The sequence below is a fragment of the Aphidius gifuensis genome, linkage group LG2 (assembly GCF_014905175.1).
Source record: "Aphidius gifuensis isolate YNYX2018 linkage group LG2, ASM1490517v1, whole genome shotgun sequence".
In the NCBI taxonomy this organism is placed as follows: Eukaryota; Metazoa; Arthropoda; class Insecta; order Hymenoptera; family Braconidae; genus Aphidius; species Aphidius gifuensis.
The window spans coordinates 26,296,479-26,316,575 of NC_057789.1; the positions used below are offsets into that span (position 1 = coordinate 26,296,479).

Consider the following 20,097-nt stretch of genomic DNA (forward strand, 5'->3'; position numbering starts at 1 on the left):
GTAACAATGTCTCTTGATAATAAACAAAACAAAAGAATGACTGTCATTCACTCAAAGTTCATTAAAAAAATATTTATTAACAAGTTTATTTATTTTTTTTTAAATCTTATCTTTATGATTGTTTTAATTTTCCTTTGTTTAATTTAAAAATAATAATATTTGTTTAATCATCTAGCTTGATGTTTTCATTTTTTAAAATATAAATATTTTGATGTTTAGAAATAGTTACCCACTCTATCGACAATAAAAAAAAAAACATTTTCAATATTACCAAATATTATTTACATTCAATTATTCATTAAATATATATTAAATAATAATTTTATTTTGAAAAAACAAAGACAGTAATCGACAAATTGGTAGAAAAATAATTTTATTAAAAACATGTATTAATCCAAATGATCACATTAACATTAACATGATCAAAAAAAAAAAAAAAATGACGTTAAAATTTTATAATGAATGATAATTATTTTACCACTTTCCATGATCATAATGATCACTATAAATTTTCACTCACATACTATTAATAGTGTGTTTATATATTATACATAAATTATTTTCTTTTTACAATTTGTTATTTTTTTTTTTTCGAATTTCTCATTATTTAAATGGCGAAAGTTAATTTTCGATACAATTTATATATGAAATAATTATAATTAATTTAATTAACAATTTGAATACAATAACATAACGACTTGAGAATTTCTGCATAAAAAATTAACAACAAAAAAAAAGTAATAAATTAATTTTTTTTTTTTTTCTTTTTATGACTAATAATTATTCTCGATAAAAAATATTGTCGTAAAAATTTTTTCAATACTAATTCAACTTGGTCATTTGAATAATTTTAATTTTCAATGCAGAATAAAATGACAACTGTTTTTTTAAATTATTTTACGTTGCATATAAAAAAAAAATATATTAAACAACGAAAAATATAAACTTTTAGGATTTTAAAATTAATGTTTTTGTTAATTTATTTTTTTGTATTAATTAATATTGAGCTTTAACTCTAACTGTCACGATCAAGAGAATCTAGAGTGTCATTGCTAGATGAGTGAGTTAAATCACTCAATTCATCCAGGTGTTTTTGTCGTTTTCGTACATTCCAATGTAGACACTCAGCAAGTGAATCAAACCAATCGGTTATTTGGTCTGCTGCACAAATGCTAGGTACTGGATAAATTGACGTTGTTACTCTCAAACTGTAATAAAATAAAACCAGCCTAATTAGAAATTTATCTAACAACAATAACTAATTAAAATAAAAGCTATGAATTTTTTTTTTTAAATAAAATATTGGAAATATGATGCAAAAAAATAATTAGAAACCTAAAAATATACCAATTGATATATTTTTTTTTTTTTTGCACAGCAGCTGAACCCACGTTTCATTCAATTTAACATGATATTAGGAATAATATAAAATTATAATATATGAATTTAACCAAAGCAACCAGAAAATAATCCCAGATGTAGAAAATAAAGTAATAAATTTTCTCATTATATATAGCAAGAATGAGCTTTAATCGTTGCTTGTAATTTTTAAATTTTTTTTTGTATTTATATTCGGACCAACCTGTCCCCAACCCGAAGTTCTTGTTGGTTACGACCATCGAAGGAAACGTAGGCTGTGCTGCGTGCCTTGCTATTAGCCATTATCTGTAAAAAAAAAAATTCATAATAAATTATAAAATATAAATAATATTCATACCTGTCACCATGAAATAATTCTTGACGATTACGACCATCGAATGATACCCAAGATGTATTTCTACTGTCTGGTGATACGGAAATCTAATTTTATGCAAAATTTATTTTTGTTAATAAAAAGTTTATTAAAAATTAAATAATAAATTGTCAGATATACAATAATTAATGACATGACTCAAGTGTTGTTGTGGTTTTTTTTTTTTTCGATTGAGTATTATAATAATTTGTTAGACTTACTTTTAATTCAACACCAGCTGGTACGACAATTGGTCTAAATGACAATGAATGTGGACATATTGGTGTTATCATAATTGCTGGTACTGATGGATGTATCATACTTGCACCAGCAGCAACAGCATAAGCTGTTGAACCAGTTGGTGTACTTACAATTAAACCATCACCTTGTACACTTGTAACATGTTTACCATCAATAAATAAATCAATATTTGATAGATATGGTGATGGTCCACGATCAATAACAACTTCATTTAATACCAATAAATTTGTTGGTGATTTTGTTGGTTGTCCATCATCACCTTTTCTCATAATAATACATCTCAGTCTACTTCTAAGTGTAAGTGCTGCATGTCCTGTTAAATGAAAATTAAAATAAGCATTACTCATTAGCTCATTACATATAATTAAATTATAATTTAAATTGAAATGAACATTTTTTTTTTTTTTTTGCTATTTTAACTTGGGTTTATGTCAATCAATTGTCAATTAAATTGAAGGATATTTTACGAGGACAATATGAAGATATCATCAACAAGGTCATTATTATTTATTTATTATTAATGGTTTTTTTTTTTTTTTTGAAAAATTAATAGTTATTACCTTCAAGGACATTTGTAACTTGTTCTTGAAAATTATCAAATTCAAATGGTGTTAAAAAACCTAATGATCCAAGATGAAATGCCATAACTGGTGGTACTGATTGTTGAAATAATAAACTTGCATATAATAATGTACCATCACCACCAAGACAAATAATAAAATCAATTTTATCTTGTAATTCAGTTTCATCTTTAAATGTTTGTACTTGATCACGTACATCAGCAAATCTTGTATTTTTTAATGATTGATCTTCCATAACTGATGCTTCAACATGTACCTGCATACTTTTTTCCTGGATCAAAGTACAATTATTATTATTTATAATTTTAAAATTAAATAATTCAAAATTACGTAACTAGTGATATTCATGTTTTTTGTTGTTTAGTTATTTTTTTATTCAGTCTTTTAATTTTTTTTTTTTTTTTTTATTTTGATTGTAACTCACCTTGACAAGCCATGTTACAAGTTCAACAAATGGTGGGAGTACTGAAGAATCACGTACTTTTTTTATAACTAAAACTGTTGATGGTGGTTTGTACCATGTTAATCTTTGAGATGCTGGATCTTGAATGGTCCTAAAATTTAATAACAAAAAAAAAATTAATTTACAATTTATTTTGTTATAAAATTACAATTAATTTTCTTTGATTTTTAGTCAATTGAATAAATTAAATATTTTTGTATTTTTTCATTAATAGACTTGTCGATCATGCAATGACTAATACACAATTTAAAACGTGCAAAATCATTTTGGGTCAGGCAGGTCGTTCTGTCATGAAAATAATTTAAAAAAAACGTCAACTCGATCAACACTAGGAAGTCATTTAACAGCCTAGGATTTTACCTTTTTCACTCGAAGTATTTTAAAATTTAAACATTACATAAATTGTAACTAAAAAAATACTCCCGCTCTTTTTTTTTTCAAAACAAACTCCAATTTATTTTTTTTTTTAATTGTTAAATAATAGCTATGATAAATTAATAATTGCTATTAAAACTCACCTGGCAAAGCCAACCATTTTATATATAATAAAAATTAAAAAATAATCAACAAAATAAGTTATAAAAAAAAAAAAACAGAACAATTGTAAAATTGTTATCGTAAAAAATTAATAATTACTTTTAAATAAAAAAAAATAAATAAATAAATAAATAAAAAAGATAAATATTATGTTAGCCGGTATTAATTAGTGTATTGTTATTTTAAATATATTTTGATAAAAAATGAGCATGATTGCAAACGTCTCAGGTCGAGGGTCGCACGCATACTGCCACTGACTGTTAGCGCGTTTATAATTTTTTTTTTTTTTTTCTTTATTTTTTTTCAAAGCGAATGAAATAAAATATATAAAATGCGCATGCGTTATTATTCAACACACAGTTTTCTTATTTGCGCGCGCGTCTTAAATAAAATTAATTTAACATTCTAATTATCGCTTCGTCACAGTGGCGATGCAAATACTATTTTTTTTTAAATTTTATTTTTTTTACATTGTTTATCATAATATTTTTTTATTTATTATAAAATAATATCTTTAGGTTTTCGTCATCGTTTCCGTTTTGTTACCACATTTAAAAAAAAAAAAAAACATTAAAGTTCAATATTTGAGTTCACTGACATGAATTAATTTATTGTTTTTATTAAAAATAATATTTTACAGTCAATTTATTAATCATTTTCTTGATTTTAATTTTATCATCACAAGTTATAAGTTAATTTTTTACAAAATAAACATTTTGATAATGTAAAATGTTTTTTAAATTTTATAAATATATATTTTTTCTATTTTCATCAGCTATTATTAGACGTGGGCTTTTTATTTTTAATTCTTTTGACAGTTTATTGATAATTTATTTAAATAAAATTATTAACTCACATGACCATGGCAGAATTTTTCATGATACGACCGCATGGCCCAAATTGTTGAATCGGACTTGGTGCATTGAGACTTCTTGTTCTCCTGAAACAAATAAATAATTTATGAAATTTTTATATCAAATGAATATTGATAAAGCTGCACGTGTTTTTACAAAGCAGTCAATTTAATATTGCCTCGTTATATCTGACATATTTTGTCGACTTTTTACACACAATAATTGCGTCAGTTGAACGATAACAATGCAAATTTTATAAATAAAAATTAAAACTAAAGAAAAAACACTATATAAAAAATTAATTTGTATATTGTAAAATATATACTGTTTTTATTTATACATTTTTGAAATACCTTAAAACCCGATTTTTATGTCCATTTTCCATTGAATCTGAATTACCATTTTTACTTGGATCAAACTCAAAATTACCATCAATATATCCAACATCAAATGAATTTTTAAGCATTGAAATTTGATCCATAATTAAATTTTTTTTTATTATGAATTTACGTCAATACATAAATTATCATAAATAACACTGTTTTATTTTATTAAAAAATTATCAAATCGACTGAAATAATTATAAATTAAATTAATAAATTGATATGTGTATATTTTTTATTTTTTTTTAATTTACATAAACACGTGACCAATTTTTTTTGCACAAAATGACTGAAGGAAATTGATTAGTAAATATATTTTTTAAATACTAAAAGAAAAAAAAAAAAAATGATTAGATTAGTCACCAACGATGCAGAACAAAAGAAATATATTTAACAAATAGAATAAAAAATAAATTAAAAAAAAACAGGCATAGAATAGTAAAAGAAAAATAAAAAAAAAAAAATTCTAAATAGCATAGAATGCAGACTGTACTCCAAGGAACAGACATAGGAATGTGCAAAGGAACATGACGTTAACAAATTCCTGAATCAGCATGGAACCGCTTAAATGTCTGGCATACAAAAAAAAAAAAAAAATAAAAAGAAGATAAAAAAAAAAAAGAAATTTTAAAGAAAATACCTGTAGAGGAGGATACAGCGATTTATTGAAGGATAAAGAAATGGATAACTGCAGTTTACCTTCAGTTTGCAAATTGGAAAATCAGAAAAAAAAAAAATATATATAAAAGAGATTATTATTTCGTAACTTGTTGTCTTAAAAATATTTGTGATGTTAATTGATAATGCCCTCTGGTTCAAAAAATAAATTGAATCAAGCTTGTGTGAGTTAAATTCAACTTATGTAGAACAGTTTTATTTGTACATGTGTAATTAAATTCTCAATGTGCCCAAACCTTGTTGGATAATTTTACTAAGAGAAAAAAAAAATCGAAAAAAAAAAGAGAGAATATATTTTGTATGTGGCGTCAGGTCAAGATAAAATTAAAAAAAAAGTGAAAGGGACCAACATACATATTTACAATAAAAATGGAATTAAAATATTTGATCTACTTTTTTATTTAATTTATATATTTTTGGTATTTAAAAAAAAATGGAGTAGAAAAATTAATATTTTATTTTTAAATAATTTCAATAATTTAATATAGTATATTTTTTTTTTATGTAATAATTAATTAATAAATTATTGAATTTTTTGAATTTTTATTTTTTGAGGTAAAAAACTTTTGGCTTATTAATTATTTATCAAAAATTTTTTTTGTTAGTTTTTATTTTCACTGTATTGTTTTTTTTTTTTTTTAGTATTTAAAAAATATATTGATGACATAATACCTTTGTCATAGTCACATCATCAATTCTTATCAAAACTACTAAGTGGTCAGTGGAAAAAAAAAAAAAAAACCACAATGAAATGAAAAATAAAAAGCAGCAAGCAATGAACAAAATAAAAAACTGGTCTTATGTTAATGTAAATTAATTCTGTAGTATGATTATAAAATTTTTTCAAATAATCAAGCAGCAGAAAAACAAATTAAATTAGCATTAAAAAAAAAAAAACAATAATAAGGAATAAATCATTTTTATTATTCTTTTTTTTTTTGTCTATAAAATAGTCACTTATTAACGTTAATAAATCACAAAAAAAAAAAAATTATTTAATCACGTTAGTTTAATTCACTTAATTAATGGTTGTTAAGAAAAAAAAATTAAACACTGTTGTGATCACAATCAAAGCTACACGCGGAATGACGAGAGATTCAACAGTCTTGGAGTAAGAAAAAAATCAAGTGGGGAATTTTTTTTACTTGTCTGAAGTAGTATATTAAAAATAAAAATAAAAAAAACTATAAAAGAAATGGGAGTTTGTCGATAATATAGATATTATATTATTTAAAAATATATTAATAATAATTGTTGATAAATTATTTAAATAACTTCTAAATTAATTAGTAAATTTTTATAAAATTACATAATTTTTTTTTTCTCTTCAGCAATAATTAAAATAATTTTTAAAAAATCTTGGATCATTTATTTTTGAAGGTTTATTAATATTTTTATATTTCTTTAAATTATTTTAACATATAAAAACGATCCATGGCGTGAAGGTGAATATATTTTCAAGGTGAAATATTCTGAATGTCAATAATAAAAAAAATTAATTAATGTTGTTAACAAATAAAAACTTGAAAGTGGATAACGATGATAATAAAATCATGACGCATTTAAATTATAAAAAAATATATTGATATATTTAAAAACAAATATATAAATATCTTATCAATTATATTACAACAGTTATGACAGTTAAAACGTGAAAAAAATTATATACATCTGATAAATCTTGTGATGATATATAAAAAAAGTATAAGTCATTTTGAATGATTTTATTTCGAAAAAAAATATAAACTACATCGTCAATTGGTGATAAATTAAATATTCATTAAAAAAATAATAATAAAATTATATATGGTTTTTCAAATAACCATAAACATTGTGAGTTTTCAATAAAAAATACAACGAAAAGTAGAGCGAGAAGAGAAAGGAGACTAAAAATCTTATGAAATACATTCCAATTCATAAAACCTTGACTTGATCTATTTTTCTCACTTATTTTTTCATTTATTTCGCATAAAACACAAGTGCAACCTTAATTATCATATTTTTTAGTCTATTAAAAACAACAAAAATAAAAAAAAAATTCATACAAGTAATTTGCGGTTAGACTAAAAATACATATGTAAATTTTTGTGTTGTAAATTTGTTATTTATTTTTTTTTTCCTGCAAATATATTCAATAATAATATTTATATTTTTTTAAATATTGATATATATTTATGCTTTAAGATACAATTAATAAATTTATTATTTTATATATATTTTTATGAAATATAAATTTTTTAAAAAAGAAGGAAACTCACGGCCAAGTGCCAGATCGCTTCCTTCTTCTTGCTTCTTCAATCTCCTTATCACTTATAACAAACACACCCTTTAAATTCAATAATTCACCAAAACTTTTTCTTCTTGGTTTTGCGTTTTTCACCATTATCATTTATCCATAAAATCACTTAAATATTTTTTTTTTTCTTAAATTTATAACTGGTTTTTTTTTTTTTCTTTTATTTTAAATAAAAATCTACAAAATTCTTTCACAAGTATATAATCACTTTCTAAATTTAATATTTTATTAATTTTTTTAGCTTTTTTGATAATGAGTTATGATTTTACAAGGTCATTGTAAAGATCAATTTATTGAGAGAGGTCATTCTTTGTTTATACTGCAGTGAACGTGCGTTAATATAAAATCAGCTGTTAAAACGAATATTATTTCCGCGTGCGCTACTTCTAAATTATTTCTATATATTGCTCACTTTTATACGTATAATTAATTACTCAATACTTTCTTTTTTTTTTTATCCACATATTTTAGTTTATTTCTATTATTTTTTTCTTTACATTATTCAAGTTTTATATTGTCAATTTGATAATCAATGAATCAACAAAATATTAAATTTATTTTCCATCAATTTTTAGCAATTTATTTGAAATATAATTTATGCAATTTAGAGATTTAAATAAAATCAATTTTAAGAGTTTGCAAAATACAGTCACGACGACGACTTTACTGAGACTAACGAAGAAAAATATTTCAAACTCGATAGCGTGACTGTATGGGGGCAACGATCGACTGTACTTGTTCCCCACCTAAAGTGCTTCATTTCAAATGAATAATAATTTGTTTAAAAAATAATCCACATATAAATAATAATAATCAAAAATAAAAATAATATCAACAATATTTTGTTTATGCTTTTTAATAATATTGAAACATTTTAAATGGATATTAAAAATTTAATGAGGACAAACACCATTAATGTAGGTCACACAAGTTTTAATCAATAAAAACAATTTTGAAATCGATAAAAAAAATAATAGTAAACAAACTATTAGACAAATAGATTTAAATAAAAATGATGAAAATTTTAAAATATAAAATTTATAGTAATTAGTATATTTTGTAATTATTAAAATTATTGATGATGATTTATTATTCATATGGCATTGATAATAAATGTGCATACGTAGATGGGTTGGTCAGCTTTAGAGGTGTACACACAACTTTCATTTGAGTTGTCAACTAAAGCGTCAATGTTATATCAACCTTGAATAATATATTGATAAGATATATATTTTATTCAAAATTACATATGATTTTTAATTCTTCAATCTTTATATTTTATTTCAATCGTATTGACAAATTATTATATCAATAATATATTTTTTATGGAATTTTTAAATGGATAGAATTTTTAAAAATATATTATTATTAAATCAGTGTCGTTTGACTTGTATTACATAAGTAAAAAAAAAAAAAAAAAAAAAAAACCAACCAGTTGTCAGACACTTGTAACTTGCATGATAACTGTATTAAAATTACAGGAATTTATTGATCTTGGATAAATTGCAAAATTTCCATTTTATTTTTCATTAAAAATTCACTTTTAATATACAAAAAAAAATTAATTAAAACAAGCTTTAATTATTATTTAAAAGTTAATAATTTTATGGTTTTTTTTTTAATTAATTTAATGTCATCAAATAATTTATTTAAAAATTTTTTTTTATATTTTTTTTTTACATAGTTTTGTTTGACCTATTTTTTTTTTTCTAATAAAAAAAAAAAGCTCATACTTTATGAGCTTTTTAACAATAGAAGCACTCTGATAAAAAAGAAGAGGGTCTTTTTTTTTTTTTTTTGTTATTTTCTAGTACATTGTTTAATTTTTGTATTAAAAAAAAATTGGGGAAGCGCAAATAGATATGTTATTTGGCGCTTTCTACGGAAAAGGGAAACTCTTTATATTGATGATTATTGATGTCTGTCTCACGAGACACTTTCTCGCGGATATGTGTACACAATCACGTGTTTGAGAAACGATGAAAAGGACAAAAATTAAATTATACCCACTGGCTATTTCTGATGGTTACGCGCATGATTTATATAAAAATCAAATAAATAAAACATGATTTATTGACAATTTTATATATCATTAAATTCCAACACACACACACATGATTGAATGAAAAAAATTTATGGATTTGACAAGTAGTTGATACAGTACTGTAAAGCCTATTTTTGTTTTTTTTTTTTTTTTAAATTAAATTTATCAATTATTACCTGCTTGATGAATTGTTAAATAAACATCTAGGCCGTAGAGCCGTTTTGTAAAGCAATCCTCTCACAGAGTGCATCACAAATAAGACTGATATATATTTTTACTTGGTTTATTATATTTATTCAATGTATTGTTTAATGGCAAGATTAAAAAACAAACATTTATGATAAACCAAAGACCCGTTGATAACCTTACTTGTACTTGCAACAACAACCAGCTTGCAATAGTTTATATAAATTGCAAAAAAAAAATACTTTTAAAATTTAGTTTAAAAATTAAAATTATTAATCAAATAAACATGGGGTATTTTATTTAAAAAAATATAATTTATAAATTAAATAAATTCTCATTTATAAGTTATAACTTGTGACTGTTAAAAAATTCATGACTATTATCGCAATTATAAAAATATAAGATTTGTGTAATCTCATATTTTAAATGTGATAAAAAAAATTCGTGTTAAAAAAAGATAAATTGAAAATAAAAAATTGATAAATGTTTAAATGAAAAATTAAATAATTAATAAAAATAATAATGATTTAATTGATGTGTAATTATTATTTATTATGGTGCTCACCATGTGGAAAGATCCTCCATAGAATGGAAGCCACTACTACCAGATGATGGTGACAATGACATAATTAATATAAAAATTGCGATGACACTTATAAACAATTAATTTAGGACAACAATATGACTTTGGTATTTAATTTGACCACGAAATTTTATGATGAGACAATTATCTTGCAATACGTATTACGTGAATATTTAATTCTTGAATGTTCATGATATTACTTGTACACTCCAACAACTGACATTGGCTCAGTGTAAGTTTTAATATATATACATATGAAAAAGTATGCCGACAGGCGTGTCCACCACCCAAACAAAGATAGAAATAATATACTTAATTTCTAAAGAGAGGGTAACTAATTTAAATTATAAAAAAATAGAAATCAATTTTTCATGAGCTGTTATGACCTACGATAAATGAGTTTTATAATAAAAAAAATTTATATAATTTTTTTTTAATTACTAAAAACTGGTGTTGCTCTATTTTAAAAATAATTTATACAAAAAAAACAAATTAGATATAAGTAATTACTATAGTGTATAGTGTTTTTTTATTTCTAAGAAATAAAATATTTTTTATACGTGAAATTTGAAACTTTTTTATCAGGTAAGCTTTGACAAAGACAATACATACATTACCAATAATTTTATAAATTAAACAACAATAATAATAAAATAAACAACAAACAACACTAAAAGCATGCATGGTGCGCCATCTATATTAAAAAGTTTTGTAAATAAACAAAACAGATAATTATTTTTACCTGCGAGGCTCAGTCTGTTCAACAGTTAACTCCGATCGGCTTTGAAAGATAAAATAAATATGTTATTATTATTTATTTATTAAAAATTTTTATTTTAATAATTTTATCATTTTATTTTTAGTATTATCTTAATTAAAAATTGGCAATTTTTCAATGTTTTTGGCTACAGAATTTACTAGAGTAATTTTAAGAATTTTTTTTTTATTTAAAAACAAAATTAGACGACTCACAAAAAGGCCCAGAGAAATATCTATATGATTTTTTTGTTTAAAAATAATTTGGAGTAAATATTATATAAAAATTTTTTAAAAATTAAAAAAAAAAAAATGTGCGATGGCCGAGAATCGAACTCGGATCAACTGCTTGGAAGGCAACTATGCTAACCATTACACCACCATCGCACTTGTCGAATGCGAAAATAAACTTGACGTATATATGTTGATTCTTTTTGTCAATTTTTACCATTAAATTTGGCATTAACCTTAACCCTTGCTTTAAATTTATTCAAATGAGATTTCTATTGTAAAAAAAAAAAACAAAATTTCACATGAATTTATATGATTCTGTTTGAAATTGAATAACAACATTTTTGGAGTATTTTTTTTATTTTTCTATTACTGTTGAATAACTCAAACACATTATGCAAAAAAAATGAATAAAATAAATGTAAATAAATAAAGAATAAAATGTAAACAAACATACCTGAATAACTGTTGTTTATCTTGCATTTTAGTGACAACAGATTTTTTTGAATCATTTATTCCAAGGTCGACCATTGCTCTGGCAAGATTAAGATTTTTTTCATCCATAATGACAGTGTGTTATTTTATAAATAATATTAAATCAAAAACTACCACACTTTAATTATTAATATTCAATTTAAATAATTAATAAAAATTCACTTTAACCTTATTTTTTTTTAACATATGCTTTGATACATTTCGCAAAACTTTTAATTTATCCCCACAATTTTCAAACAAACAAATAAATTAAAACAATTCACAGGTATTTTTGTTAATTGTATCATGAAAATTAATAATAATCAAGTTGTTAATTATCAATTTAATGAGCAATTAAATAATCAACTCAAATCACAGCATCGTTTTGAATATCGAACAATAAAAAAAATATAAACAATTGAGGTTATTATTTATGATTCACGACACTCAACACAACACACTGTCGTTGTTCGAACGAAATAATAATATTGTTTTTTTAATAAATGACAATATTTAGACCTTGTTTGGTCTAAAAACTATATAAAATGGATAAAATTAAGTAAATTTTTTACTGAGTAACACATGACTAATATCCGGTTATGGTAAATCAGCTGATTTGTGTGAGAGATATTTTTTTTTTCCTCCTCAACGACACACAACTTATCTCTCGATTAAAACGAGGTCACATTTATCGAACTCGAAACACACATCGATATTTATTGAATCGCATGCGCCTTGATGTTTTTTGGTGGGAAAATATCGATTATTATTGAAATAGACAAGTCGTAAAAATTAATTTTATAGTTTTTTTTAATTTGCTTTGTTAATACATATTTTAAACACAAATTTGAAATTATAAATTACAAGTATATACAGATCCTGTTTTTTTATTTTTTATTTTTTTCAGTCAATAATTTGTCAGTTATTATTTAAATAATAATGATTGGTATTTTTTTTTTTTTTCTTTTGGGTAATTAATCAGTCACTAAAAAAACATCAAAAAATTATAATTAAAATATATACTAACACAAGAAGAAAAAAAAAATTTATAAAAAACAATTTAGGTTTTTAAAAAAAGATGAAATAGTAAATAAAACTAAATTAATTTTATATACAATTAATATTAATGTTAATTAAATTTTAAATAATGATAAAATAATAATTTCAGGTTTTTTTTTTTTGTAAATTGGGTATGTCAGATAATTATTTAAAAAATTATTATTTATATATAAATTATCAACTAAGTTAATTTTTAAAAACCAGCACCATTTTGTATATGAGTGATTAAGTCAACGGCCTGTTGGCACAAAAAATCTTGCCACTATATTTAATTATAATTATATTTATTTTCTAATGCCTATTTTTTTTTCTACCATTACCACACTTAACGTAACTTATTTCTTGTCCTTTTTTCATACGCGTATAACGAGAACAGGTTCTTTGTAATACGAAGAGAACCGGGATACGTTGATCTGCAAAAAAAAAAAAATATACATTAAAAATAGTACACTGCAATTATTTAAAAAAAAAAAAAATTACTAATTTTATTTTATACACGTGCTTTTTGTTAAATAATTTCAACAAAAAAAAAAAAAAAAGCTATAGATAAATGTTTTTTTTTTTGACAAAAATTTAAGCGCTATTTAAAACAGCATGTTTAATAATGTTATATTAAACGGATATTATTAAAAATAAAAAAAAGGTAATGCAAAGATTTATGACAAAATTAAATTTTAAATTTTAAAAGATAAAATTTTTTAAAACCCAAAGTTATCGATAGTAATAAAAAATAAATTTTTCATTATTTAATATGTACCATATTTTCCCAAACTAATTTTGAATCTATAAGTAAATTTTACAGTCATAAATCTCAACTTTTTACCTTAAAATTGATAAAAAAAAAATGGTGATAAATTAAAAAATAATAAAAGCATCCAGTTAGTACTGTTAGCGCACACACTCACATGCCTTCTCATCTGGATTATAAATAATAGTTGAATTGCATGAATCATTTTCAATAAATGATCTTGGTTTTAATAATATTCCATGTTGATTTTTAACTTCAATAACAAGACCATATTGCAATATAGTCATTGGAAATCTTGATTCAATATTATTTTGTGTATCTGTTTTTGTTATGTTTAAAACTAGATGACTTCCTTGTGATGATAAAGATGTTTGTACTGAATCAAGCAACACCTTTTCCGCTATAAAAATAAAATAACAATAATCATCATTAACATAAATAAAAATAAAACAATTGTTTTATTTAAAAAATGAATTTACCTTGATTTTTAGTTAGTGGCTTTGTATAAGAATACACAGATATTGTTATATTATTTTTTTGTAAATTATTTTGAGTTAAATTTGGCTGTGGTAAAACATAAATTCTCAATAATGTTTCAGCAATTGGATTTCTTGATTTTAATGTCATTTGAAATAGTATATTCATGTAATTTGAATTAAACCAAGTTTCACGATCTGCACCATCTGGTACTTGACCTTGAAAAAAATTAATAAATATTAGAAAAAATGATAAATAATTAATGTAAAATATTAACTTACATATTGGAAAAAGCATTGGAAGTGGTTGTCGTAAAATTTGTGAATTTTTTGGACCATTTGAATTATCACGTCCTGATAATGTGAGCAATCGTTGTTTAATACGATCAAGTGTTTTCATTTGTTCACTAAAAATTAAGAAAAATAAAATTAATATATATATATATTTATTATGTATGTTAAAGCTTGAAAAAAATTTAACACACAAGCAATATTATTTTGAAAAAATATATACACAACAACAAAATGTTTTTTATAGCCCGATTAATAATTGAGTAATATTATTTCATTGTGTGAATGAATGGTCGTTGACCCATCAGACACTCCACATGGCATGATTATAGATATTCATAATAATCATCTAGACACAGACTAGACATGTCATAATAAAAAAGAGAGCAAGGAAATAAAAAAAAATCAACCGGATTTCCTTGATATTTGTGTCTGGTATTTTTCAATCTTCATTCATCAACACCTGAAAATTATTTATTTATATTTTTCTTTGATTATTTTATTTTTCAAACAACCAGTTTAATGCTAAATTTAATATTTAAAAAAATAAAAAAATTTATTGCTTATATATCACGTGACTTGTCTGGTCGATGTCTGGAAAGAAAAAAATAAAAAAAAAAAACAATTGGGTGAACCCATTCATTGTGTCAAACTCACAGTGACAACTAAATGAAAAAATAAATTTTTTTTTTTACAAATAAAAAGACAAATACAAAATAGAATAAAAAAATAACAAAAACAATTACTTTAGCAAGTAGTGAGTGACCTAAATATTACTACCTAGAACAATTTATATTAATTTTGTTGAATACTCGCTTCAATTTTATAATAAAAATTGTATTTTAAATTAATTTAACAAAAAATATTAAAAATTTATTTCATGAAAAATAATAAGAAAAATAAAATTTAAATAAAAAAAAAAAAATGGGCACAAGTTGTAAGAGATGTTTTACTATTTTTATTATTTTTTTTTTTGCCAACTACTTCACCTCATCATCATCATCATCATCTAGCCTCTCAACCTATTATCTCAAATAATTATTATTATTTTTGCACTTGTAATAAAAAATTAAATAAAAATTTTTTTTTAGTCTGGAATATTTATTTTTAGTTAATACTGATTATGAATAATGGCAAGTGCAATGAAATTATTTATACAAGGTCATACATGATATTTAAGTGCATTACATTATTGCATAATAAGAATAAATAAGATAAGTAGTGTAACTGCAATTTGACTGTATAAACACCTGCTTATTATACTGATGCACCAGCAGCATGTTTTATTTTTTAACTTTTATGTTTTCACTGGTTGGTAGTATCAAAAGAAAATTGCTGAAAGGTAGTGTTGATGATTGAGGTAAAAGCTAGCTAAACTAACTACGCATGAATGCATTTGCGTGTCTAGACTTGATAAAATAATATACTGAAAAAAAAAATATAATAAAAACAACAACAACTGGCGTCATGAAAAAATATTTTTAAAAATTAAAAAACAACCAACAGCTTATATTTAAGCTTGAAAAATTAAAAACAAATACTTGCAACAATTATTGAAAAACAAAACAGTTAATTTATATTGAAGTTTTTATTCAAAAAAAAATTTATGTTTGTCGGTTTTTTTTTTTTTGCTTTAAACTACGTTGTAAATATCTGGGATATTTTTACGATTTGAGTTCAACGTTTTACGTTTTAGTGTATCACGATGATGAAAAATAAAATAATAATAATAATAATGCCATTGTTTATATATATATATAAAATTTTAGTCTAAATTGAATTATGATTATTAAATCATCAACATGTTGATATATGCTTGAATAAAAAATATTTATTTTTTTAAAATTAAGAATTTAAAATTTTTGTATATAAGTTAAAATTATATTTTTGGCAGCGATTTCTCAGAAGCAAAAATAACAACTGGCATAAAAAAATGCTTATTTAAATTTCAACATGATGCAAAGTTATAAAAAAAAAAAAAAAATTTAAAAAAGCACAAAAATATATAGAAAAACTATAAAAACACACACAAAATTTTATTCGTTTTTTCAGTAAATCTTACCTGTCGATGCTTGCATGATTTGTTCTAAAAAAAAATTGAATAAAAGTAAAGAATAAAAGAAGATTGTGAATAAAAAAAAATAAGACTTGATTTTATTTCATTTATAAATAAATAAATTAAAATAAAACTTACAATCTTCGAATGGCCATAGTTGCTTCTTGATCTCTTGATAAACCATAACCAGAAGTTCCAATTTCTTTTGACTGATATCCATCAGTATAGTCATCAGTTATTTTACTTGCTGATGAATTAATACCACCAACATCAGCATCATCCTCATTGTTAACTTCATAATTTAATGCTTCTGGTATAACTCTGTAAACATCATCTCCAACCCATTCTAATCCTGCATAAATACCAGTTTTATTTTTAATTTTATTATCAATTTTTGACACAGTTGTACTTATTACGGAGCTTGTTGTTTCATCATAAACTGGTAAATTATTTTTAGATAATTTTTCACTTGTATTAATAATATAATTGACAATCAATGTTGCTCTATCAACTGGCAATTCAGTCACATCAACAAGCTCATTTGAATTGTTTAATTTTTGTTGAATCAATGTTTCATTTAATATCGAAGCTGTTGGTGATGATGAATCATCATCAAAATTACTCGCAATACTTGTTTCAATATTTTCATTAACAGCTACTGTACTTGATGATTGTTTTTCTTCTTCAAAATTTAATTGTTTATCTGTTGAATTTAATTTTTCATTGACAGATTTAATTGAATCAGTATTATTTAATAAACCAACTGTTGAATTATCAATTTTTAATTCATCAATTAAACTATCATTATTTGATGAATCATTTAAAAATATTTTAAATATATGAATTGCTTTTGACTGTGAATTTGTTGACTTATCATTATCATCATCATCATCATCAGTGTTTTCTTTTGATTCATTTTGTAAAATTTCATAATCTTCAGCTGTTTTATGATAATTTTTATTTCTCAATTTTTTAGATTTAGATTTTTTTTTTTTTCTCAATTTTTTAGGACATCCTGTTTTACGAAAATCATATATTTGTTCATCAGTATAATTAAAATATTCACCGTGTAATAATTGACGATCAAATGATGTTAATGGACCACAAATAATTTTAATCAATACAGTTCTTAGCATATCAGTTGTATTGTCATTTTCAATTGATGCTGTATCATTGTTATCAGTTATTTGTTTATCTTGTTGTTGACAACAAATTTGTGTCATAAAGCAAAACATCAACAATGATACAATTATATGTCTGGAGTTCATTTTCATTCGATTCAATGTCACACTTTTTTTTTATTTATTTCTTTTCTTTTTTTTTTTCACCCTTTTTATTTTTTTCAATTAAAATTTCTTTCAATCACGCACTTATTAATCATTAATACAAATTAATATAATTTTTTTTTTTTATCAGCAAATATTACCATAAAGATAAAGCAATTAATAAAAGAAAATTTTACAGTATTTATTTATTAATTTTTCATTGAAATGAAAATATTAAAAAACACAAATTTTCTTTATTAAAAAAATATTTTAAATTTAATTTTTAAATGATTTTTTTTTATTTTTATTTTTAGATTATCTATTTGGCAAATTAATTTGATATTTTATAATTTTTATATGATGATTTTACGTTTGTATGTTGACGGTGCGAGATGTAAGACTCAACTGAGTTAGCCGGTGCGCCTCAGCACGAAAGCATATAATTCCGTCTACTCGGTGATTCCGTGAGATACAGATAATATGAGAGTGTAACCCACAATGTCTAATGAAGCATGCATATATCTCAACATCTATGTATATTTGCATATATATAAAGCAAAAAATAATGAATTAAATTTTTGCAAAAATAAAATTATAAATTTAATTAAACAAGTTTTTTTATTTATTTATTTTTTTTTCATCTATTTAATTACTTACAAATTTTAATTAATCAATAGCCAAACAATTGATCCTTTTTTTTCCTTCAATTGATTCTTTTTTTTCCTTCAATTGATCCTTTTTTTTTCCTCCAACTAATTCTATTTATTTTCGTTCAATTAATCTTGTTATTTTTCTTGATTTTTTTTTCTGCAAATATTTGCAATAAACTATTATTACAAAAATAATTTCAAATAGTTTTTTTTTTGTTAATTTAAATTCTATTTTTCTATTTTCTGCAAGTGTTATATTTTTATCTGCAGAGAAAAATATTGATGACTTGTCACCCAGTTACAACTTTATATTGTTTGAGTATTGAATCTGGCTTGGTTGTTATATAGGTACTCCAATATCCATCCCTCCTCTTTTTATAATTTAATTATTATTATTATTTATTGGCTTCTATATAATATTGAAAAAAAAACAACGAAATAAGATTATAATCTTTTTGAATAATAGCATATATTATTTGAATAAAAATAAAAAAAAAAATAAAACTGCTGAATGACAATTGTGGTACCAAGTGAATTTATTGAATCAAGTAAAATAATACAGACACACGTGGGTATTTTTTATTATTGTCTCTTCCGTGTGTTAATTTTTTTTATATTTATTTAAAATTTTAAATCAATTTTTTTCCATTTATTTATAAATTATTTAAATAATTTAAAATATAAAATTCACTATTGAAACATTACATATTGTTTGAAATGTATTTCAATTGACGAAAGAAAAAAAAATGTATATTTATTTGAATGCAGTCAAGACACGTGTTGGTAAAAATTAAATTTATAAAAATTATATTGTATGATGATGATGTCATGTCTGATAAGGACAATTTATTAGACATTTTAAGAGAGAAAAAAAATATATACATGCTTATTGCAGTTAAATAAAATGATGATTTTTATAAAGTACGGTATAAAAGAATAAAAGTAATATAAATAATAAAAAAATAAATAAAAGAAACTCCCGGACAGTTCAGACAATCTGGCGTCTAGACGTACCAAAATAATTACGTGGCAAATGCACACACAAATGCAAAACTAACGTATTTATTTACTATGTTTTTTTTTTTTATTTATGCAATAATATTAACACAGGAAATGATGATTAATAATTTTTATAAAAATGAAAAATAAATTAAACTATCATTGTTGAATAACAACTGAATAGAAAAATATAATAAAAAAAAAATTAGAATATAAAAATAAAGATAACAGGATAATTTGAGTGGGTAATTTATCTTCAGGATATTTTAAGCATGTTACCTTATTTTTTATTTACATATTGTTATTATTATTTTTATGTCAATCGAAAATAAAAATAAAAGTGCAGACAATTTCCAGACAGACAATAAAAAGTTCAAGGATTGGGTCAATAATTTCAGGACATTGTTTACAATTTTATATACTTGACTTAGTTTTTTATAATTTTAATTTTATCATGGAAATATTTTTCATTTATTTACGTATAAATTTATTTT

At 22.5% G+C, this 20,097-nt stretch overlaps 2 protein-coding genes and 1 non-coding gene across 26 annotated transcripts; all 3 read right to left on the reverse strand.

Annotated features, from left to right (window-relative positions):
* Positions 1-954: 954 nt before the first annotated feature.
* On the reverse strand, positions 955-12,727 carry LOC122849887 (NAD kinase-like). 22 transcript variants are annotated; one of them, XM_044148757.1, is made up of 8 exons: positions 12,043-12,727; positions 11,341-11,379; positions 4,431-4,514; positions 2,999-3,128; positions 2,554-2,845; positions 1,954-2,306; positions 1,583-1,665; positions 955-1,208 (listed from the first exon to the last, which is right to left on the reverse strand). In XM_044148757.1, exons 1-8 carry the CDS (start codon positions 12,147-12,149, stop codon positions 1,016-1,018), a joined length of 1,281 nt encoding a protein of 426 aa, XP_044004692.1. In that variant the 5' UTR covers positions 12,150-12,727; the 3' UTR covers positions 955-1,015. The 22 variants fall into 22 exon arrangements, with proteins under 22 accessions (XP_044004692.1, XP_044004691.1, XP_044004685.1 ...); XM_044148756.1 differs by lacking the exon at positions 1,583-1,665 and adding an exon at positions 1,718-1,800 and having other exon boundaries at positions 12,043-12,726; XM_044148750.1 differs by having other exon boundaries at positions 1,583-1,800; positions 12,043-12,724.
* Positions 11,670-11,741, reverse strand: Trnag-ucc. Its single transcript has one exon. It is a non-coding gene; the product is annotated as a tRNA-Gly (tRNA).
* A 127-nt stretch (positions 12,728-12,854) lies between the features above and the next one.
* LOC122849888 lies at positions 12,855-18,659 on the reverse strand. 3 transcript variants are annotated; one of them, XM_044148777.1, is made up of 7 exons: positions 18,612-18,659; positions 16,828-18,484; positions 16,696-16,719; positions 14,625-14,749; positions 14,346-14,561; positions 14,028-14,266; positions 12,855-13,531 (listed from the first exon to the last, which is right to left on the reverse strand). In XM_044148777.1, the coding sequence occupies exons 2-7, from the start codon at positions 17,961-17,963 to the stop codon at positions 13,472-13,474; spliced, it is 1,800 nt and encodes a 599-aa protein (XP_044004712.1). In that variant the 5' UTR covers positions 17,964-18,484; positions 18,612-18,659; the 3' UTR covers positions 12,855-13,471. The 3 variants fall into 3 exon arrangements, with proteins under 3 accessions (XP_044004712.1, XP_044004710.1, XP_044004711.1); XM_044148775.1 differs by having other exon boundaries at positions 14,024-14,266; XM_044148776.1 differs by lacking the exon at positions 16,696-16,719 and having other exon boundaries at positions 13,249-13,531; positions 14,024-14,266.
* Between the last annotated feature and the right edge of the window lie 1,438 nt (positions 18,660-20,097).

What these genes read in the sequence shown, in the direction of transcription:
- LOC122849887 (XM_044148750.1), bottom strand. Translation starts at nt 12,149, where the DNA reads ATGGATGAAAAAAATCTTAATCTTGCCAGAGCAATGGTCGACCTTGGA. An exon ending in AAAAATTCTGCCATGGTCAT is followed by an intron (nt 3,129 to 4,430) that starts GTGAGTTAATAA and finishes ATTAAATTTTAG; the next exon opens with GACCATTCAAGATCCAGCAT. An exon ending in TTGTAACATGGCTTGTCAAG is followed by an intron (nt 2,846 to 2,998) that starts GTGAGTTACAAT and finishes ACTTTGATCCAG; the next exon opens with GAAAAAAGTATGCAGGTACA.
- LOC122849888 (XM_044148775.1), bottom strand. Translation starts at nt 17,963, where the DNA reads ATGAAAATGAACTCCAGACATATAATTGTATCATTGTTGATGTTTTGC. An exon ending in AATCATGCAAGCATCGACAG is followed by an intron (nt 14,750 to 16,695) that starts GTAAGATTTACT and finishes CTTAATTTTTAG; the next exon opens with TGAACAAATGAAAACACTTG. An exon ending in TAATCCAGATGAGAAGGCAT is followed by an intron (nt 13,532 to 14,023) that starts GTGAGTGTGTGC and finishes TTTTTTTTGCAG; the next exon opens with ATCAACGTATCCCGGTTCTC.